The sequence below is a fragment of the Myotis lucifugus genome, unplaced genomic scaffold (assembly GCF_000147115.1).
Source record: "Myotis lucifugus unplaced genomic scaffold, Myoluc2.0 scaffold_0, whole genome shotgun sequence".
Lineage (NCBI taxonomy): Eukaryota > Metazoa > Chordata > Mammalia > Chiroptera > Vespertilionidae > Myotis > Myotis lucifugus.
The window spans coordinates 37,888,076-37,912,013 of record NW_005871048.1 but is presented as its reverse complement, the minus strand read 5'-3'; the positions used below and the strand labels follow the sequence as shown (position 1 = coordinate 37,912,013).

General features: G+C 43.5%; 1 protein-coding gene and 1 pseudogene across 1 annotated transcript; both read left to right on the top strand.

The window, feature by feature from the left end:
* The first annotated feature begins 3,842 nt into the window (after nt 1-3,842).
* Nucleotides 3,843-13,583, top strand: F2R (coagulation factor II thrombin receptor). Its single transcript, XM_023752364.1, has 3 exons — nt 3,843-3,852; nt 5,547-5,792; nt 10,210-13,583. The coding sequence occupies exons 1-3, from the start codon at nt 3,843-3,845 to the stop codon at nt 11,400-11,402; spliced, it is 1,449 nt and encodes a 482-aa protein (XP_023608132.1). The 3' UTR covers nt 11,403-13,583.
* An 8,712-nt stretch (nt 13,584-22,295) lies between these two features.
* LOC102433088 lies at nt 22,296-22,706 on the top strand (annotated as a pseudogene).
* Nucleotides 22,707-23,938: the final 1,232 nt, after the last annotated feature.

Genomic DNA, 23,938 nt, shown 5'->3' with positions numbered 1-23,938 from the left:
GTCACTGGTTTGCAACAGTTTGACTCTCTGGTCAGGGCACATGCTGGGGTTTTTTTGTTTTTTGTTTTGTTTCTCTCTCTCTCTCTCTCTCTCTCTCTCACTCACTCACTCTCAAAAAAAGGACACAGAACTCAATAGCGATTCTGCTTAAAGTAGACCAGAAACCTTGAAAGTCAAATTTCTCATTAACCAGCAAGCAATTCTCTAATATTTATCTAAATTCTTCCTTCCCTCTCTCCCTTTTTTCCTTCTCCCTCAAATTCATTCATTCACTCCTTGGTGGTTTTGGCTTTATTTTTATAGGACATATGAAAATAGTAGGTTCACTCTTCCTTGGTGTGAGGGCATTTTTGAGGCATTCCTATCCCTTTGTCAGGAATATTCTCATGTTTTTTCTGCTGGTCACCTTTCTACCCCTCCATCCTTCTAATTCAGCATTTCTCAGTTTCTTACATCTAAAAGGAGCAGTGTGGCCCTAACCGGTTTTGCTCTATGGATAGAGTGTAGGCCTCTGGACCGAAGGGTCCCAGGTTCGATTCTGGTCGAGGGCACATGTCCGGGTTGCGGGCTCGATCCCCAGTAGGGGGTGTGCAGGAGGCAGCCAATCAGTGATTCTCTCTCATCATTGATGTTTCTAACTCTCTCTCCCTCTCCCTTCCTCTCTGAAATCAGTAAATATATGTATATATTAAAAAATAAATAAATAAAAGGAGCAGCGTGCTGTGACCCTAACCTACAGCTTTCAGCAGCTCTGAATCCGCTCCTTTTCCGAAGTGCTTCTGTCCAGTCTCCTTCCCTGTGCCTTTCTCCTCCTCCCGCAGTCCGCTCACCTCTGTCCTTGTCACCCTCACAGGCGGGAACTCAGGGGAGCCTGGAGCTGGAGTTCCACGGAGACGATGGAGCCACCAGCACCCTGGGTTCCTAATCTTCCTACTCCTCATGTTGGACACACATCCCTTTTCCCCCTTGAAATTCCCTCTTTCTTTCGCTTTTTCTTTCTTTTTTAAATCGAGGTAAAATTTACATAGCATAAAATTAACCACTTTTAAGTATGCAATTTTGTGGTGTTTATACATTTGCAATGTTATGCAACTATCACCTCTGTCTAGTTCCAAGCCATTTCATCACCCCAAAAGGAAACCCTGTATTCATCAAGCACTCGGCCCTCATTTTCCCTCTCCCTCAAAACCACCCATTTGCTTTTTATCTCTGTGGGTTTTCCCTCTGCTCCATGTTTCATATAAATGGATTCATACAGTGCGTGGCCTTTTGTGTCTGGGGAACTACCCTTTAATTGTCCTGAGAGCCTGGGCTCCCTTAGCTCCTGGGTACACACAAAAACTCCTAGAAGAGGCATTAGGAACCACGGCCTTAGTTTATTTTTGACCGTGATGCTAGGCCACAGTTTCAACATTCAGAGTTTTCTGGGTTTGGTTTTGTTTTTCCTATTTTGTGGTTTCTTTCGTTTTGCTTTTTGCCCTCTCTTGCTTAGGCCTGCCAGGGCTGAGGAACCTTTTTTCTGCCAAGGGCCATTTGGATATATATAACATCATTCCTGGGCCCTACAAAATTACCAGCTGAAAAATTAACCCTCTATTTTGGTCAAACATTTAATTAACTCACCTCTAATGCCTTAGCAGGGCCAGACCACATGATTTCTTGGGCCTATACGGCCCGTGGGCCGGACATTCCCTACGCCTGGTCTCAGACCAGCAGAGTAAATGGCTGTCTCTGTAGGCTCAGGTTGTTATTTCTGGATTTGAGCTTCTACTTCCCCCAAATACCCTCTCCCACTGACCTTGTGATGTGGATGGAGAAACCCACTGTAGTTACCTCCTTCCCCTCCATCCCAAGGTACCCAGTGAAGTTTACCACAAAAGGTCATCACAGGCCTTTGCACATTCTTTATTTGCTTTCAAAAGAACCTGCCTTTTTAAATAACAGGAATAATCTGCATTTGCACTTGAAAACAAACTTATTTAGCTTTACGAAATTTATTTAGACACTGCATAATCTGTATTTCAAGTTTGTGATGAATTAGAAGGCAGATATTAAATTATTATAGAAGAGTGTTTTCCAGTATTTCCTTTTATTGCTAAAAACCATTAAGAACTGTAAGAAATACACTTTTTCTTGTGACACAATAGCTGTGTGTGTGTGTGTGTGTGTGTGTTCAATAAATATGCATGGACAATCATATTATATATACAGATATACTCAATTTTACCACATACTGTGCAACCTGATATTTCCTACACTATTCTATTTTTTTAAATGCTTGTTACAACTCTGTAAATTGATTTCATAACCACTGTGAAGTTTTTACCATCTTTTTTTTCTTACTTTTATTAATTCTCACCCAAGGATATTTTTCCATTGATTTTTTAGAGAGAGTGGAAGGGAGGGAGAGAGACAGAAAAAGAGAAACATCAATATGAGACACATCAATTGGTTGCCTTCCACTCGCTCCCCAACCAGGGCCTGGGATTGAGCCTGCAACCGAGCCTACAACCGAGGTACGAGCCCTGGACCGAATCCAAGACCCTTCAGTCTGAGGGCTGAAGCTCTATCCACTGAGCCAAACTAGCTAGGACTCTACCATTTTTTAAAACCTAGCACAGCATGTACAATGAATTGTCCCCGGTTAGCAGAATGGAAGGCCTTATTTGCTTTGAGAGAAAAATTCTCTCTTCCAGGAAGTGTTGTTAATGATTGTTTCTCTCATATCTGGAACCTAATTTGCTTGAGTTCAGGTTTACAAAGTGCAGTAGCACTTGGGTGGGGTTGGAGCTGGAGACAGCGTGATATCAGGAGAAAATGATGATTATGACCAACGTTTACTGTAAATTCATTTTCATTTTAACTGGAGGTTTTGGAGAGCAGAGAGCAACACTCCCAGGACACTGAGCTCAGGACCTGTAAGTTTGGGTGAGCACTGGCCTAGGGAAACGTGGACCACGGGGGAATCTGAGTAGTTCCCAGAGAGGCCAGATAGTGTCTTGGCCCCTGTGTCAGGCCCTGGCCTCCCGGAGGCTCCAGGCAAGGGCCCCCCACACTTCCCTTCTGTCATCTTTGCACCCCCCTCAGGTCTTGGGTACAGTGACATTTACATTTTCCCTTTGTCTTTACTTTGCGCTTCCCTGTCACTCCTCTCGCCCAGCTTCCTCCTAGGTTTGCTCTCCTGTGCTCCCAGCTGAGTGGGATGTGGGATGGGAAGGATGCGACCTCTGATACTGGCAACCTCTTACCTGCACGGCAGTGTTTACCCACTTCTTCCTTCAGTTCTGCCTTTTCCACAGCCAGGATTTTTGTTCCCTTTCTGCTCTGGCTTCTACTCCATCTTGAGCAATATTTTAAAGATTTGTTTTTCTGTTTTGTTCTTGAATGTCTCTCTACGACATCTGTCCTGTCTGTGAGGGCTGGGCTGTTGGTATGTGGTCGGTGGGCAGCAAGGGTCAACAGGACTCCTGAGTTCTCCAGCAACAGCTGTGGGCATCATTCACTTAAGTTACACGTTCACATGGCCATGTACCCCCTGCTGTTGTTAAAAGGATGGGCAGGTTCATTCGTTGGGTGAAATTCTTAAAAAAAAAAAAAAAGTACTCTTTTAGGAGGAGGTCCTGAATTCACAAGTTGTTTTTTGTTTGTTTGTTTGTTTTAAAGAGACTGGGTAGTGTGGTGTGGTTCAAAGGGATGAGCGTTGGAGCCAGGCAGATCTACATTAAAATCCTGGCTCCTCCACTTACTAGCTGTGACTTTGGATGAGTTACTCAGCCTTTCTGTGCCTCCGTGTTGTCCATAAAGTGAGAGTTATAATGCTCATGTAAGAATGTTAGCGTTACATGAGGGGAGGTAAGTGAAGTGCCAGGCACACAGTAGGTGCTCAACAAATGTGAAGTGTTTTTCAGACACCAGTTCCTCCATATTCCAAGAAAAGCCTTAGGAGTTGCTATCAAATTCTCTAAATGTACAACTGTGTTCACACAAATGTTCAAGAACCTCTCCCCCTTCGAAACAAAAGAAAAATGAAAGCAAAAACCCTTGTCCTTAGATTCCAGTGACAAGTAAATATGCAAAAAAAAAAAAGTTTGGGTTTTACATGTACTTTTTATTATAAAATTTTCAAAGATACCCAAAAATAAACAGTGTAATTACCGTTCATATCTTGTTTGTCTATACTCTTGCGTTTCTTCTCCACAAACTGGACAAATTTTAAAGCAAATGCCAGACATATCCTTTCATCTACAAATATATCAGTATATATTCTTAGAGATATTGCCTCCTTTTTTTCACATCACCACGGTACTATTATAACACCTACAAAACTGAACAATTTCTTAACATCATGTACTGTTCAGTCAATGTTCAAATTTCACTGATTGTCTCATAAGTACCTTCTTTACAGTTGGTTTATTTGAATCAGGATCCAACAAGGCCTTCTACTGCACTTGGTTGATATGTCTCTGAAATCTCTTTTAATCTGTAACTGTTTCCCCTCTCCTCCTTTTTTATTTCTATTTATTTGTCAAATAACTGGGTCATGTCTTATAGACTCTCCTACATGCTGGATCTGGCCAGCTGCATCTTGTAGGATTGCTTCATAGGCTCATATGTCCCCTGCACTTTTTTTTAATATGGTCGGTACATTTAGAAACTAATCAAATTCAGGTCTGGTTTATGCAAGCGTACCTCAGCAGTGGTGCTCTGTACTTCCTATTACATCACCTCCAGGTGTGTTCTCCCTCTCTCTCTCTCTCTCTCTTTCTCTCTCTCTAGATCTTAACATTGCCCAGTGGATTCAGTATTGTCAGCTTGATCCAGCCAAAAGTTCTTCACCCTTCCACCTAACAGTTTTAGCAAGCACTGGTGATCACTGAGCTAAATTCATTATTACACTAAGAGCTTCAAAATTAGGCTTTTCTAAATCTGTTATGGCATCTGTGTTTATGAACTAGAATTATTTTATAAAGAAGAACTTTTACTGACTATTTGGTTTCCCTGAAATATTGTTTAGATAGAAAAGGCAGGATAAATACTTGAAACTGGTCTTATTTACCAGTTTTCAGGCCTGGTCCTCTAATTTCCCCCAAAGGTGACCAAAAGGGCTTTATTTTCCTTTGAGTATCATTATGAACGCATGGATCGCAACGCATTTGTCATGTTTCAATTGTTTCGATGCGTTTCCGCCATTATTCTTTTGATGGTTGATTGTCGCACCTTGGCCAGTGAGAGTCCAGTCAGATTGACTCCAGAGTCTTTCTGACCTGATCCTAATATTTGTTGAGGATGCTCAAGGCTCATCTTGTATATTTCCTACTCCAGATCTGGGACCAACCATTTCTTTAAGGAGCACTGGTCCTTCTCATTGGAAAATGGCGTGTGTTTGCAGTTGAGGCTGTGTGGCATTCCAGTAACGCCGCTGTTTTCCCTCAGTGGAGCTATAGTGGGAACCTAGCCAGATTGAGGACTCTGTCATGTGTGCAGGGACCTTCCCCCAATGGAGCTGCTATTCTTTTTTTCCATCATCCTCTTTTATTTCTCTTTAGCTTGTAGTGTTGATTCACTTGTGGAAAAGCGCAGGGTACAGCTGTCCTGCTCTGTGTGGGCAAGGTCCTGGAACTTCTGCTTTGTTAATTCCCAAAAAGCCCTCCTGGCAGAGCTCTGCATCAGAACCGAGGCTGGCGTGTCCCTGGAGGCTGGCCTGGTGTGGATCCGTGGGACCCTGAAAGAGCATCTCATTACCACTCTGCTGCGAGGCCAGATCTCGTCCAAGTCAGAAAAAGCATTGCCTGGTGCTAATGTGTTCAAATCTCCGGAGCTAGAGAGACCATCTTTAAGCTATTTAGCAATATGCTACATTCAATAACAAAACGACTCTAGAGTCATTTAGAGAAAGCTAAATGAAGTGCAGTTTAGCAAGAAGTGTGAGAATTGATTTTAGGACATGGCTGCTTTTTGTGTGAAACCGTAACTTAACAAGAAAAGCACCAATGAGTTACAAGCGCTTCTGGCGTGCTGACAGGCACTTTCTTCCTGACCTGTTAGCTGTGCTGGGACCGGAGGAAAAGCGAGATACTCAAACCTCAATTTCAGCCTAAGGGCCGTGAGCTGGCTGGATTTATCTAGTCACCTGGAATTGGTTTTGTTCTTTTGTTTTTTTTAAAGAAAAAGTTTATTTGGAAAGTCACAGAGGTAGGGAAAGTGAGCCAGTTGGGTATGGGCTTAGGAATCAAGTTACTGAAGCAAAAGTAGGGCCCTGGGAGCTTAGGAAGAGAAAGGAAAAGGTAACACCCTGTGGGGGGAGAAGGGGGGAGGGAGAGCTGGCTTTTTTTTATGCTGGTACATACTTAAACAAGCAAGAAAGTTTGCTGACATTCTTTAATTCTACAAAAGCCTTCAGAATATCAAACCTATAATGTTAAGAAAAGGTGACATCTTGGGCAGTAATATTTAATCAACAGATTCTGCATTCTGAATGGGCTCCAGCCCAGCAATTTCATGTTTCAGTGGGTATTAGTGATTTTGTCATAAACACCATAGAGCCCAAGATGGCCTAGCCAGGGGAAGAGTTTTTTAAAACAAATACTTATTGCCAAAGTACTAAATATAGAGTAAATACTAATAGTTTTATTTTCAGATCAAGTGATAGTATCCAAGAAGCTTAGTTATGAGTATCTACTAGTTTTCAGATTTATCACTCCTCTAGGTAGTGTCTTGATTCATGTGTGTGTGTGTGTGTGTGTGTGTGTGTGTATGCACATGCATGCACTTTTTTACCCTGCACACATGACAAAAGTCCTTAATCTGGCCAGGTTCCCAAAACTGCAGAGGAGATCTGTGTTATTTTACAGTTCCTCTGGGTCAGCATTTTTAAGGACACATATCTTAGTGGTACTAAAATGCCAGCACCCATTCATTCTTTTCTTTCAGCTCCCACACATTTGTTTTGACCTTGAGGGTAGCCTCCCGTTCCCGGGGGCTGTCAGTACCAGTGTCAGACCTCCGTGTGACTGGGTCAGGATGCACACAGAATAAGTTAGGTGCATCACAGAGGGAAGGAAGTGATACTTCTAGAAAAGGCTGTGAATTTGAAATTTGATTTGCAGCTCTGAATGCTGGGACTACACACTTTACAACCTGTCCATGTCCCTTATCATACGGGGGAAAAAAACTAAGCATTGCTAAATAGGAGAGAAGAGCAACCTAGATTCCATTTTAATTTAAAATAATTGAGAGCGAGTCTAAAAGCAAGCTACATTGAAGTGAGTGGGGCAAGATAATAATTTCTTACATTGATTAATTTTTATAGTTTGCAAAGTGAATGCATGTCCTGTTTCATATTTGTAGACCAGACAGGTATTAGAATCATTTCATGGTTCTGAGACTGAGTGCAGAAGGGGCAAGTGACTCCTGAAAGAGCCAACATGAGAATGCAAATCTATAATTAAAAACCAACTTAAGGAACACTTACCATGTACCCGGTGCTGGAGATTCAGAGATGAATAGGACCAGTTTCTTACCCTTGAGGATTAACCTAGACATACGTGTACTCAGAGGCTCATGACTAGAGACATTTGTCCCCTCCCAGTGACAGATCTCCTACAACGCTACCCCTTCACCCTCCGTGAGGTAGTTTGACCTCAACCCCTTACTGCCAGGCCCTGCCCTGCTGCTATCTCTCAGTTGGTATTACTCTACCTTTACTCTTTATTTTGGAAATATATGCCAATTTATTGTGTTTTATTTTCTGGTTCTAGAATTTTCATTAATTTCTTTCTTGGTATTTTCTACTTTTTCATTTATTTCAATGAAATATTTTTCTTTACTTCGTTGAGCATCGTTGCAATACATCCTTTAAAATCCTTACCTGCCAATTTTAACATTTGGTTCATCTTGGGCTTGGTTTGCATGAGTTATCTTTTTTCTTAAGACTGGGTCACACTTTCTGATTTTTTTTGTAATATCAAGTGATTCTGGATTGTGTGCTAGACATTGTCATACTTTAAAGACTCTGAATTCTGTTTTATTCTCACAAAGAATTTTGGTGTTTAACTTTTACAGACAATTAATATCTTTGGACTCAAACTGTAGATGCTTCCTCATGAACAAAAAGCTCTAATAGCACCTAAGTTGTCTTATCTTTCCAACACGGTTCATCAAGAGTCATCCAAAGCCTGAGGCAGAAATTACATTGGAATTTAGGACTGCCCCTCTCTGGGAATCTCATCTCACTTTTCAGTTCCCATGGTTTCCCTGAACTCTGTCCTCTGGTTCATCAGGGTAGAAGGACTATGGGCTTCCTATCTGAGTCTTAGCCATCCTTTATGTCACTGACTTTGACCTTCTCTCAAGCTAAACACCAGTAAAAACAAGAAACCCAGTGGTGTCATCCTTTCAATATCATTCATTCCTCCCCTCCCAACATCACCCTGGGAATCTCAGTGCCTTTAGGTCATTGATTTCAGGAAGGAAGGGGTTTGTAATTTTATTCTAAGGGATGGTTGAGCCTGGTAGGACCTCACAGAGCCATAGCAGAAGCAGAACTATCTTTTTCTTTTTTTTTTCTTTTTTCAGAGAGGAAGGGAAAGAGAGAGAGAGAGAGCTAGAAACATCAATGATGAGTGAGAATCATTGATTGGCTGCCTCCTGCACGCCCCCTACTGGGGATCAAGCCCACAACCTGGTCTTGTAACCTGACGGGGAATTAAACTGTGACCTCCTGGTTCATAGGTCGACGCTCAACCACTGAGGCACACCAGCCAGGCCAGAACTATCTTTTATAGCATTATGCCTTTGTGTAAGTTTCTGTCTGCAGGAAGGTTCCACCCTGAAAAACAAGACCAAAAGTTTGAAAATCCACTATATTTATCCCATTTCAAGCCAGTTTTTAAATTTTCTAACATCAGTAATAGGTGACTTGCAAGGCCAGTCTTCGTTGTGAACACTGCCAATGTCGGAGACCCTGCCCTTTTCCCTCTAGGTATCTCTCCCCACTCCTCAGCTTCCCAAGACCAACAAAGGCTCTCTGTCTGACCCTCCTTAATGGCAGAATTTTAGCAAAGCTTCTTGGAAAGAAAAGCTGGTTGAATGCCAGCAGCTAAGTGTTGCATTTCTTTGATGAGCATTTAAAATGGATGATTTTGGTGGAAGAAAGTTATAAAAGGAGGAAACATGCAACTGAGCCTTTATTTTGACTTCTGGCTGATACTCAAAGAGCCTGGCTGGCCTGGCATCTGCCACAATGCATGTAGCATTCTGGAACTAAGCCAAGGAAGGCCATCTGCCTGGACCATCTGTTACTCCACTGACCTACTGAGGAAGGAGACAAGGAGATAACTGGGGTTCCTTGTGGTTATATTAGAAGATAACCCGAGTGACAGTGGTTTGGGCCCAGATAGGATGAAAGATTTGGGACGTTCTGTTGTGTAAACAAGCTAAAGATAGTAGAGGAAAACTACAGTCACATAGATAATGGTCATGGCAATTGGAGCCCTTGGTCCTACACTGAATTTGCCTGTCACTCCATAACCTTTAAGAAGTCTCCTTGCCCTTACTGGTTTGGCTCAGTGGATAGAGCGTCGGCCTGCGGACTGAAGGGTCCCAGGTTCGATTCTGGTCAAGGGCATGTACCTTGGTTGTGGGCACATCCCCAGTGGGGGGTGTGCAGGAGGCAGCTGATCGATGTTTCTAACTCTCTATCCCTCTCCCTTCCTCTCTGTAAAAAAAATCAATAAAATATATTTTTTTTAAAAAAAAGAAGTCTCCTCAATGTTTGATGTAATTTCCCATTGAGTGGGATAGGTTTCAAGGAGAAACTAAATGGAGAAAACGTAGACATGAAGGGATGTGGAGGTAGGAGAAGTCATATAGCCTGGAAATGATTCGTTTATGTAGATGGTGGCTACTATAGTATAGAAATCACTTTTTCCCTTCATGTCAGGTTCTCAGGCCAGATCTTGAACAGTGTATCATTCACCTCTGTTCCTCTGAGGAGCAGAGTTTTGAAAGTGTTCGCTTGTGTCAAAACATAATGTTTTTTGAGTTAGCTAATTCTCTGATAAAGTCTGCAGTCCATCTGTGCATCACCTGCTGTTTCCCACCCACTCTCCTCATAAGAAAACAAAAAGCAACAGTAAATGCACTCTTTATTTGTCTCGAGCCTTTTTAATTCATTCTCTTTTAAATTTTATTTAAAAAAATATTTTTCAGATTTAAAAGCAACAAATGCTACTGTGGTTCCCCGGTCATTTTTTCTCAGGAATTCTGAGGATAAATTTGAGCCTTTCCCATTGGATGATGACGATGAGGACAAAAATGGAAGTGGGTTAATTGAAGACAGATTAAGCTCCATCAATCACAGCAGGCCTCTTCAAAAACCACCCCCTGCGTTCATCTCAAAAGATGCCTTGGGATATCTGACCAGCACCTGGTTGACTCTCTTTATCCCCTCCGTCTACACTGGCGTGTGTATAATCAGCCTTCCTCTAAACATCATGGCCATCGTTGTGTTCATCGTGAAAATGAAGGTCAAGAAGCCTGCCGTGGTGTACATGCTGCACCTGGCCACGGCAGATGTGCTCTTCGTGTCTGTGCTCCCGTTTAAGATCAGCTATTACTTTTCCGGAAGTGATTGGAAATTTGGGTCTGAAATGTGTCGCTTCGTCACCGCAGCATTTTACTGTAACATGTATGCTTCCATCATGCTCATGACAGTCATCAGCATCGACCGGTTTCTGGCCGTGGTGTATCCCATGGAGTCCCTCTCCTGGCGTACCATGGGGAGGGCGTCCTTCACCTGTATGGTCATCTGGGCTATGGCCATCGCGGGGGTGGTGCCACTTCTCCTCAAGGAGCAAACCACCCAGGTGCCCGGGCTCAACATAACCACCTGCCATGACGTGCTCAATGAAACCCTGCTCGAAGGCTTTTACGCGTATTACTTCTCGGCCTTCTCTGCTGTCTTCTTTTTTGTGCCGTTGATCATTTCCACGGTCTGTTATGTGTCTATCATCCAGTGTCTGAGCTCTTCCACGGTCGCCACCCAGAGCAAGAAGACCCGGGCTTTGTTCTTGTCCGCGGCTGTTTTCTGCATCTTCATCGTTTGCTTTGGACCCACAAACGTCCTCCTGATTCTGCATTACGCGTTCCTCTCGCAGAATCCCAGCACAGAGGCTGCCTACTTTGCCTACCTCCTCTGTGTCTGTGTCAGCAGCATAAGCTGTTGCATCGATCCCTTGATTTACTATTATGCTTCCTCTGAGTGCCAGAGGTACCTCTACAGTATCTTCTGCTGCAAAGAAAGTTCTGATCCCAGTAGCAGCAGCGGTCAGCTGATGGCAAGTAAAGTGGACACCTGCTCTACTAACCTGAATAACAGCATATACAAAAAACTGCTAACTTAGGAAAGGGGCTGCTGGAAGATTACAAAGAAATATTTGAAAAAGCAAAGAACCTGAGGATTCTATTAGTCCCTGCCAAAAAAATAGTATTTACTCTTTTAAACAATAAATGTGTGATTTGCATGCCTCCTTCTTGAGAGGGCCATTAAGGGTATATATTTGTTAGTAACAGAAAAGGATAACATGAATAGAAAACAATGTTATTCCAAGACAGTATTGCAGTGCTACAATAATAACTGAATATTACTTTTTGATATATTTAGGTGACTTACATATATGTGTGTATATATGTATAGTACACAGGCTTGCAATGCAGTATAGAACAGACACTTTGAAACCCTCTTTTTTCCCCCAAGAGATTATGAAAATAAACTCCAATTTAATATGCAAGGTCTAGGTTGGCGGAGGTTAGCCCAGAGCATCTGAAGATGTCCATCAATAGTGAAGGATTCTGTAGTTTGGACTTACACGGCTTTTGCAAATAAGTTTATTTTGAAATTGGTCAACAGCTTTAAGTTATTAAGAGAGAAAAGTGCTATCTATGTGTAGAAAAAATTCTACTGTTTTTCATTTTAACCATATCAAAGTTTGAATTCTTTAAATTATGGAAACATGATATGGGTAGCATTTTTTAAAAATATATGTTTTTATTGATTTCAGAGAGGAAGGGAGAGGGAGATAGAAATATCAAAGATGAGAGAGAATCATTGATTGGCTGCCTCCTGCACGCCCCCTACTGGGGATCAAGCCGGCAACCCAGGCATGTGCCCTTGACCAGAAGCGAACCTGGGACCCTTCAGTCCACAGGCTGACGCTCTATCCACTGAGCCAAACTAGCTAGGGCTGGGTAGCATTTTTGATGTTTTACACATTGTATACATAAACCAAGAATGAGCATAGGCCCCACTAGTGACCTGAGGTTGGCCCCGGATAGAGGGCTCCAAGCAGTACATACTAGGCAGGGTCGCTCCAGACCCTGCAGCTGAGCCTCCCAGAGAGTGAGGGATCCAGGACCACCACATTCACTCTCCTGGCGTCCCCTCAGGGGTTGGCTATGAATGACCGAGTTTAGTAGAAATTGGCAGAATAAGATGTGCTATCCCAGGAGATAATGAATATGAAACACTTCTCTGCCCAGTCCTTTTAAGAACAGAAAGAAGGCACGTCACTTCTGGCAGTTACCCTGCAAGGTCCATTCTCAGATGGAGGCACCCATGCAGCAAACATGACCACCCATTATGTGCTCTGGGCACTCTGATGGGCGCTAGGCAATAGAGGTGAATAAGACTAGGTCCTCCCCTCAAGAACAAAGCAGACCAGACATAGAGTGTGATGTGTATATAATAAGTATGTCGTTATATAAAGAAGTGTTTTTAGCCAGATGTCATCCAACCAGTTCCACACAGCCTGTCAGTTGAAAAACTTTGAACATTTGGATTACTTGTTCAAAGTTTTGGATTACTGCTACAAGTGGTCATAACTTGAGATTAAAACACAATACAATACAGGAAGTGTATTTTTGTAAATAAGTCCTTCAGTCTATATACATGGACACTGTTTATTTACAAATGTTTTTAATAAATTACCCAAACCAGGTTTTAAAAAAGAATTATGTCAGTCTGATTAGAAATAACTGAAGAAAATTAAATTGACTTTCAGTTCTAGCAAAATTATTCTATATTTTCTATTCACTTTTCTTAATAGTTAGTGAGATTATTTTAAAAGCATTTTTTAGCCCCATATTGAGTATCAAGTATAGAAAATCCTCATGGGTTTGACAAAATAATTTGAAAATTAAGTTGAAATGTATCTTTTTTTCCGTATGAAAAAAAAATGTTGGCATCTTAAATCAAAAAATGGAAAGTTCCAAGGCAAATGCTTATTGAAAAGAACAAACTATTTCCAAATGCCATAGAATAATTTACATTAAAGTGTATTGTAAGTAGAAGCTAACATTGATTTTATTAATTTTGTTGCTATATTCATTTTATCTAACTCAGTGGAGATTTACTGTCATTGTTTATTCAGTCTGTATATACATATTAAAATTCCTCTGACTTAATGTGACCATCACTATTTTATTATCAGTCTGTACTTATAAAATATTATGTCACTGTTTTTATGTTCTCTCTTTTTAAAAAATATGTGTAACCTGTATTAATAAACACAAAAGTTTGCTTGGTACCTGTTTGGAACAAATTTTTATTGGTATCTTTCAGGGCCCTGACAGGAAGACCAGTGTAAAGGTTTAGCTGAAGAGCGTTTAACGAAGAGGTGATTTGCAGAGGTATGGACTGGGCTAAGTCACCAACAGGGGTTAGTGAAGCTCCTCAGGGACTAGCAGTTGGGGAAGCTGTTACCAGCCCAGGACCACAGGTGGAGGATGGAATACCCTGACTCCCATTCTCTGATTTTTCACTGGTGCCTCCTATTGCTCCTGATCTTAACCCAAACCCAGAGGTCAAGAGAACCTGGGTGATGTAGTCCATAAAGGACCATGGAGAAGGGATGGGGGTGGGGGAGCACAATTTCTACTGAAGGCATTGGGTGGTTCGGTTTCTGGGTCTTTTTTTTAATCCCTTCTTGGGAAAATTCAAGGTTATATCACTGATAATATGTTCAGGTTCTTAGGTTACAGGGACAGAGGATAGAGTCTACAGTTCCTTCTTAGAGAGAAACAAATATCAGAGCCAGGATGATATATTGAGACCCAAAAAAGGGATGTCCTTGAGTCACAATCCTTTGCCATCAACACTCTCTGGGGTACAGGGAAGGAGGGGAAACCTTAAGCAAAATGAGAGTTGAAAATCAATAAAACTTCTGATAATGTATTTCTAGATTCATCATAGTCAACAAGAAAATTATTTCAACTAAATAAGAGTTCTGGGAACACAGAAATTTTAAGTTAACACACACTCGTAGGTTTCTGGGGCCTGGGCCCCACACATGCTTCAGGAGTAGATATATTGAAGGAAGTCGCCCAGCTTCACTGAAACAGAATCCCCACTCTAAGCAGAAAGGGACCTTTAAACTCTTCTGTTGTTAGTTTTCAAAATATGTTTGAATTCAAAAAAACACACTTGGATTTTGTTAACACAAAAATGTTTTGTTTTTCCCACCAAGTCAAAAATAGGACTTTTAAGGAAATGGAATATTTGGTTGTTGACTATATAAAGTGGAAAATTTTAGGTTATACTTCTGAATTTAAGAAATTAAGAAAAATGTTGGCATGTCCTTCAGGAAGTCTGAGTTCCAGAAACAAGTGGAAAAAGTTAAGCAGTGTGTGTGACCAAGCTTTTTAATTTTCTGAGGCCTGCACCCTCCACTAGTAGCTTATCTCCACCTAGATGTCAGAGTAAAAATGAAGGGAGAACACAGTCACCAACAGTAAGTTCCTGGCAGATTGGCATAGCTGTGTGGCTGTTCCTTTCAAAATTATGGGGCCTAGGAATCAACCTAATTGTGTTTTATGAAGGAGTTGCAGTTAAGTAAGCTGCAGTCTGAGCTGCGTGGAGCAGTGTTCCAATGCAATGGTGTTTGGAGTCCTGGAGACCCTTTCAGGACACATACAAGGTCAAAACTACATTAAAACACTGAGACATTATCTGTCCTTTTTTGGTCTGATTCTCTTGCGAGTATACTGTTGAGTTTTCCAGAGGCTACAAGATACCTGATAGTGTGACAGATTGAATAATGAAGCGGGTATAAAAATCAGACTGTCTCCTATTCAGCTAGCCATTAAAGAGATTTGCAGAAATATAAAACAGAGCAGCTCTTCTCATTAAATTATTGCTTGGGGGAGAAAATACTTTTGCAGAAAATACTTTTGCAGAAAATATTTTTGTTAACATGTAATGGGTTTATTGTTATTTTTAAGTAAAAGAAATCTTTTCCCAAGTTCTTTATTTTAATGTGGTAACTATTGGTAGATATAATCAGTGGTTTGCTGTTAAATCTGATCTCCAAAAAAAGCCCCTAATTTTTAGCATTTGCCAGTTTCCATGATGTATATATACTCTCTCTAGTGCCAATTTTAAGCTTCCAGTGGTTTAACAGTTGGCCTGAAAATTCCTTTAATTCTCATGAGCTGGTACAGCCCCTCGATATAATCTACACACATGAAAACGTTTGGGGGTTTTAAATTATTTTTAATATTAAGGTGACCTGAGCTAAAAATGTTTTAGAACCCTGCTCTTATGTGAGATTTCCTGATGACATCACTTTCAAGAAGACATGGAAACTGGTCACAATTATAAAGCACAGAAGGGGTGGCCAGTTGGCTCACTGCTGCAGGCCCCCACATTGGGTTCTGTCAGCCCCACAGCTGAGGGGTCAGTAACTTGCAGCAACAGAAACTGATTCAAGGCAATGGGGCCTGTGTGGCTGGTGTGGCCCGAGGTTGGAAAGCTGTGTGTGAGGCCTGGTCTCCATCCAGCTGCTGTGCACCACCATGTGCATCATATAAGGTGAGCATCAGGCTCCACGCTTCTTGCCCTGAGGACTGTGGTGACTGCCTGCTGCTCTTCTAAAGACAGAGAAAACCAGAGGTCAGAGTCAGCAACATCTTAGAATTCAGATAGCACAGTACTTTTCTACCCAGCTCTGTGTGTTCATCACTTCAGGAAATGACTCATAAGCCCCAAGGAGATGAGCTTTGAAAGCTGCATTTATAGTAGCTGGAGACACCGGGCGGTGGCAGGGCCTGTTGGCCGTTTTGTCCCTCTTAATAACCACAAAATTGGGCACGTTAGTGTGCTGCTCTGTGACCCACCCAGGGGAATGAGAACATGACCCGAGGTGGGGTTACCAATAAGAAGATGCATGTAAGGGCAGGTTCTCAATCGTTTTTGCGTTTTTGCGTTGTGTTTTCTTATCCCGAGGTACTTAGCTGCTCTTGAAACTGACCAACATGATGTCAAGACAAACAAACATTTTTTTAAAATAGATCCCTGTCCTCCAGGAGCTAACTAGTTTTTTTCATTTAATTATACAATAGTTAAGAAGCATGGAATTTGAAGACCTCGATTTTAGAGTTTTATCAACTCTGCCTCGTTGCAAGTTTTAGAAGCTTTGTAAGTCACTGCTCATGCCTGGCTGCACGTAGAGCTTCTAAACAATTCCAGTGCCCAGTCCTTCTGACCAATAGGAATCGGAGTCTTTGGGGGCAGAGCCTGGGGGTGTTGTTTACAAGCTCCTCCAGCGATGTGTAAGCCAGAGTAGATACCTACCACTGCTTCAGGAGAGTGCTTCTCAAATGTAACATGCATTCGTATTATCTGGGGATCTTGTTCATCTGCAGACTAACAGTAGCAGTGTCTGGGGTGGGGTCTGCATGTCTAACAAATTCCCAGACGATGTTGACATAGCGATTCCTTGGGTCACAATTTGGTGTAGGAGGGCCCTAAAATATAGCCCTGAGGCAAAATATAGCCCTCGCCAGGTTGGAGGTCTAAGCACTGAGAAAATTCATCTTTCCTATCTTTAAAGTCATCTTCTGAGACAATTTTTAAAATTTTGATAAAATTGGGGCAATTTTAATGTAGCAGTAATATAGGTGCTTATTCAAAGTTTGTTTTAGGTGGTATATACTTTGCTCTATACTTTCTCCCCTCTTCGGTTCTTTTCTAGGGGGAAAGGTAGCTTAAAAGGTTCTAATCTCATACATAAAACCATTACCAAAGAGGCTGGGGGTTTACAGTGGCAACTCCACTCCAGTTTGTAGAGATAGTGCCTGGCAGATAGCAGCAGTGCCTGGTTACCAGAAAGCACACGTGGATATAGTCTCGTCTCTGGGTTTAGCTGAAAAACCATGACCACAGGAACATGCAGGGGGTGGAAGTCCAGTCTGCCTGGTGCTAGAATGAGTGGCTTCTGTTTTTAAGTTGTATGTTTGACTTTTAAAAACTTCAGTTGACATAGAGATATCGGTCAGGTATTGCTAAACAACAAACCACACAAAGCCCAGAGGCATGTAATAATGAGCACTGTTGCTTGTGCTCTGAGGTTTTGCTGGCGTATCTGGGAAGCTCATCACTGATTTAGGAAGGCCTCCACTTGGCTGTGCTCTGTAGGTCTCTCATCTTCAACACGCTAACCCTGGCACATTCTCCGGGCAATGGCAGAGGAGCAAGAGGGGAGGGAAAACAAGCAGGACGTCCTGAGGTCTAGGATTAGAAGTGGCACATCCTCACTATAGTCACATCCCATTGGCCAAAGCAAGACCCAAGGCCATCCCAGATTCAAGGGGATGGAGAAGTAGACACTGCCTCTTTAGTGAAAGGAATTTTGAAGTCACCTGGCAAAGGCGTGGCTACAGGGAGTGAAGAACAATCGAGGCCATCACTGAACTCTACTGAACATAATGTCTGTAAACGTTATAATAATGATCCTTAAAGGAATGCCTTAGCATCCAAGCATTGCACTTGTTTAACACACAGCCGTGATTTCTGAAGCTCTTGCAGTTGTTTAGTTTTTAATATCAACGGAAGGATTTTTAAGAACATCTCAAGACCTGGGTCCTAGATCAGGTCAGGCAGCACATGCCTTAACACTGTCATATGTGAAAAGAGGGAAAGATGAGAACTGACCCGAGGGCAATATTTGAATAAACGTGATGAGGCCTCCAGCCAAAGAAGAGAGGCATTTTAATTAAAGATTTGCTCCTAGCCATGCCGGTGTGGCTCGGTTGGTTGGGCATCATATTGTATACACCAAAACGTTGCCAGTTTGATTCCTGGTCAGGACTCCTGCCCAGTTGTGGGCTCGATCCCCAGTAGGGGGCATGCAGGAGGCAGCTGATTGATGATGTTCCTCTCTCATCATTGATGTTTCTATATATCTCTCTCTCCTTCCCTTCCCTCTCTGTCTAAAAGAAAAAAAATCAGTTAAAAAATATTTTAAAAAATAGACTTAGACCCTGTCCGGGTAGCTGTTAGTTAGAGCATCATCCCATTATGCCAAGGTTGCAGGTTTGATCCCTGGTCAGGGCACATATGAGAATCAACCAGTGAATGTACAAATATGTGGAACAACAATTGATGTTTCTCTCTCATCCTCTCTCTAAAATAAACACATTTTCTTAACTTAAAAAAAATATTTGCTCTTAAATATCTGATTTCCTCTGACAAGGGTGCTGATGTACTTACAAGCCACTTGGGGAAAGTCGTTTGATCCAGTCCAGTTTTCACCCTTCTGTGTCAACATGTCTTTTTGAGATTTAGTGTTTCAGCCCTGGCCGGTGCCGCTTGGTTGGTTGGGCATTTCCTGTGCCTTGAAAGGTTGCCAGGTTGATTTCCTGTCAGGGCACGTGCCCAGGTGGGGGGCATGCAGGAGGTAGCGGATCATTGTTTCTCTCTCTCCCTCTCCCTTTCTCTCTCTCTAAAAATCAAATCTTAAAATCTTTTTTTTTAAAGAGAAAGAGAGATTTAGTGTTTCAGTACTGATTCAAATCTTGGGATTTTTTAAAATAAAAATAGTCATGCTCCCAAAATGACCCTAAAGAAAGGCTTATGAAACAAATGTCAGGGGTAATGTTAGTTTCTGCTTCCGATTTAACTTACTTTCTATTGCTATTTTCCTTATTTTAATGGATAAACTTTGTTTCTTAAGATAACACTGCCTCAGATGCTATCAGTAGCCTCATCCAGATTTTTTAAAAATAACCTTTTTAAATAGAATTTTCAAATGCTTTCATATGCCTGTGGAATTATTTCAACATTTAACATTTCTTAACCCAACCACATGTACTCCTACTGATTGGTATGAAGTAACTAGAGTAACTAAGAACCCTCAGAAGGAGGTGAGAGGTTGGAATTTGACACGGAGAAATCAGGTCATAGTGTGATGAGGCTAGAGATGAACTTACAGGTTGAAAACTGTTGTGTAGGTTTGGAGGTGGGATTTGGACCTGTGCTAGCACTTGATGGAACAGGTATTTCCTTTGTAAACTGCTGTCGGTCGACATCAGATTGGGGCGACCAGCATGCTCCATGTTCTTAGATGCAAAGAGACTTTCTCCAGCATCATCTGTGTACGGTCATGCTGATCATTTTGTTTCTTCTCCACTCTGTCCTTTCCCTTTTATTGGCCACCGGTGCCCAGAGGCAGAGTTTAGAACCCCTCGCTGGTGGCCCTCTGGGCTCCAGAGGAAGTCAGAGAGATTTCCAGATGGGAGGATGCCGGACAAGGATGTGAAGCAACTGGGACTTTCCTACGCTGCTGGCAGCAGGTATATGTAAAGTGACGCAGCTTCTCTGGAAAATAGTTTGGCAGTTTATTCTTATCAAGTTAAGCGTACACTTACCTTATGACCTTGCCATTCTACTCCTACTGGTCTTCCACACAAAGACTTACTAAAGAACATTTATTATCGCTTGTATTCCTAACAGCCTTAATAATGGAAACAACCCGAAGGTCTATCAAAAGATAAGTGGATAAACAAACTGTGAGGTATCCATACAATAGACGACTACCTGGCAATAAAAAGGAACAAACAAATTAAAAGGAACGACTTGGGTGGATCTCAGACATATTACGCTGAGTGAACTGGCGAGGGGAGACGGGCTGGAGGTGGAGCCTGAGGCAGGGCCAGGGCTGGTGAGCTTCAGGGGCTCCTTGCTCTTCCAGAGCTGCCCCAGCCCCTCTGACCAGTAGTTCTCAGTTTTTCCCAGTCAACCCACAAACATTTTACACTTATATCCCATTTTCAGAAACATTAAAACCTCACACCCTTTTAACATTTCAGAAATTTCAAAATAAATTACCTATAACTAAAAAACAAATCAAGGCATTCCTATTGAAGAACATTTTTTTCAACCCTATCCTCTCAGGTCTCTGAGACCCCGGCTCTCTCTCTCTCCTGTCTCCTCCCTAATCAGCTGGGATCCTGTGCTACAGCAAGCGTAAGAAGTGCCACATCTGAGGTCAGCCTGGGCTATGAAGGACACATTAAACAAATCTCATTTGGACTAGAGCTTCCTTGGGTCCTCAGAACCATCAGAGGCCCTGGCAGGCCCCATGCCAGCAAGGACTTCCCTCCCATTCCTTCTGGATGAGGACTATCCGCAGGAGGGAGCACACCTGACCAGCGGAGTTCTGTCTGCTGTAAGATCCCTCGGCCTCTTCCTCCTTTCATCCTTCCTCTGGTGAGCCAGCTCAGGGGAGTCCCCTGGGAGCTTGTGAAACAGATCCCGGCCCCTCCCTGGAGGCGCTGACTCCGGAGTGCACCAGGTGATTCTTAACAACCAGGCAGGCTGGAGAGACCCATGGAGACAGCTGCTCTGCTGGGAGCTGTGGCTGCCACCCTGAGAGGGAGAAGGTGTTCACAGCACGGCAGATGCCGAGCCTCTGTCAGGGACAGGGATGATGGTTTTCACTCAGCCACGTGTCCCAAGACAGGACAGGCGGACCCATAGAGGCTTCTGCAGTGCCGAGAGGAATGAATACAAACACCACCCACGCAGCCTCCTGTGGCCCAAGTTCCCCAAGAGGACGGGGAGCCGGCAGCTCAGCCACCAGAACCATAGGGGACACCTGAAAACCAGCATCCAGCAGACACCCGAAAACCAAGATCTAAACAGCCAAGAGGAGAAAAGCCCGATTATGCGGACCTGGCTGTTTTTAAGACGGTTCAGTTCTGGGGCCTGGGAGAATGCAAAGGAAAATGCCTGGTTGTCCCTAAGTAACCTGTGAGCTGACTTGCTGGGAGATAGAGGGAGGCAGGAGGGCAGGGGAATTTATATTTCTATATATTTAAATATAAATGTAATTACATTTATAAATATCTTTATATATAAATTTCATGTAGAACTATAACTAAATAAATTTATATACATAAATTTATATATTTACATAATTTATATGTCTGAGAGAGAGAGAGAGAGAGAGACCCCGCCCAGGGAAAAGGTGGGTGGTAGGAAAAGCATTTTGTTTTTTCCTGAACACCTCATTTGTGTGCAACAATGGAGAAAAAGTCTTGTTTCAGATATATGACTGCTTCCATAACTGAAGCTAACGTTGCTACATTAGTGTAGACTTTCCAGAGGCGGATTCTGAGACAGGATGTGAGTACAACTAGTTTATCTGGGAAGCACAGGGAAATGATACCGGCTGGGACCTCAGCCACCAAAGGGCACTATTAACCGGGTTCCCGCAGAGGGAAACCGGAGCTGCCCCAGGTGGAAACGCTGGGGGGGCGGTGGGAACGGCGCCCCTGCAGTGGCAAGGAGCCGGTGGGTTCCTACACCAACATCTGAGGGTTCCCGGTGGGCTGCTGCTCCCGGGTGGGGGTCTTAATTCCGGGCACTCCTGTACCTCTGAGCGGGACCGCATTCAGGAAGGCCGCCTCTGGTTTCAGAAAACCCCTCAGTGCTGATATGGACAGTTGGACGTCAGCCAGAGAAAGGAGAATGGATCAGTGAGTCCAAGCAATGTGAGCAGGCAACGGCAGCGTCTGTGGCATTTTATTAATCCCAAAACGCCCCTTAGCCCTCCCGAAATTTTTCAACGCAGTACACGGAACCTAACTTAATCCTTGCTTCATGGTTAAGCAGCATCATAAAGAGCATTCGTTATTTTAGCTTCTCTGTTATAGCTGCTATGGAGATGGTAGAATGGTTTGCTTTCAACAATAGGGTTGGGAGCCTCTGGAAACCTCTGAACTCCGTGTCTGTGCTTAGAGGGCTTCTGTCTCTTCCTCTTACCTGTGGTTGTGAGCAGAGTGCCTGCTCCTACAGCTGCCTTCCTCTCCCCCCGGGGCTCGGGTCTTCTGGGAGCAGGAGCATAGACAGAGAATTGAGCTCGTTGGAACTGTGAACAGAACAGGAAAAGATGGCAATACAGCTCTTTCCCTGCCGCCGCGGAGTTGAGTGGAGGCCGAGGCTTGGGTGCATTCAAGATGCGGCTCTACCCATAACCCACCGCCATGGCCGAGGAAGGCCTTGCTGCTGGAGGTGTAATGGGCGTAACACTGCTTTACAAGAGGGGCTGCAGGCCGCCCTCCCTCACCAGGGCCTAGCGCGCAGAATGCGCAAAGCTGCCAGGCCTCAGACCAGCGCCAAGCCCACCTTTGTGTAGTTGCATCCACCTGTGATGAGCCTCTGTCCATCACGTTGGGGGAGGCTCTTTGTGCTGAACCCCGAATCTCCCTAATTAAGGTTGACAAGAAACTAGGGGAATGGTGGCCTCTGTAAAGTCGACAGGGCGGGAAACCCCGTAAAGTGGTTGGTTGCAGCTGTGTGGTGGTTACGAACTATGACAGAGTCTCAGACAAAGGATGTCATGGAGGAGAACTTCAGATGCAAGAAATGAACAAATAAACTTGGCTTTAAAAAAAAAAAAAAAAAGATGGCAAAACAACCAAGAGAGTTCCTGTGGGCTTGCTGGAAAGGTTCGGTGTCATCCGGCTCCTCAGAAGCCATTTCTGCCTCTTCTTTGAAAGTTGGCCGTTCTTTGTGTTGAAGAGGTGACTTTGGGACAAGTGTGGAGTCTGAACAGGTTTGGGAAGAGAAAAAGAATGAAGAGCAGGGAAGGGAGGGGGCACTGAAAGCGGGAGAAAGTCAGGAGGAAAGAGAAACACGGAGGAAAATCCAGAGTGGACCCAAGGTCGAGGTCTGACTGTATGGGGGCCCCGCCCTTGAATGAACCTGCCGGGCGAGCCGGGCCCTGGGATTCGCACTGTGCTTTCCGAGTTTCTTTGGCCTCCACTACTCTCCCCTTCCTGAGCTCCTCCTCCTCGGCTGTTCTGGTGTCGTGACCTCTCCCAGCGCCCCATTGTAGTTCCAGGCCTCAGCCTTCATCACCAGCCCAGCCACAGGTGTTAGTGATCTAATGTAGGAGTTGCTCTTCCGGTTTTTACTTTTGTCATTTCTCCTGGAAATTCCACCCTCATTTGGAATCTGTTCACCACCTTCCTAAGTGGGTAATACCCCATCATCATGTCCTCAGGTCTCTCCTCAGTCAAGTCTGGCTCCTGCCTGGTAAGACTCGGGTGGGAGAAGGGCATTGGCTCAGTGGTGAATTCACCCGGAGGGACCCAGGTGTCATCTCTCTGCTGGGAGGGACAGTAGAGGGGCGGGGTTTGTGGAGAGCCTCCCAACTGGGGGTCATAGACAAAGAGTCCCAAGAACCAAGCTGGGGCTGAAAACAGTAACGATGCCTTTTCTCTCAGTGCATTAAGAAATTCCAGCCCAGCTGGTAGGGCTCAGTGGTTAGCATCAACCCATGAACCAAGAGGTCACAGGTTCGATTCCCGGTCAGGGTATGCCTGGGTTACAGGCTCAATCCCCAGTAGGGGTTGTGCAGAAGGCAGCCAATCAATGTTTCTCTCTCATCTGTTTCTATCTCTCTATACCTCTCCCTTCCTCTTTCTCTTAAATCAATAAAAAAAGAAACTCCAGTGCAGGAATCTGGGGTAGGATGGATTCCTGGGTAGGAATCAGCAAGGCCAGAGTCCTGCCTACAGGACCAGCGTGAGGAAATGGAGGGGCCAATGAGAACATAAGTGAAGCATTGCCAAGGGGTCCAAGCAAGTGGGAGAAGGA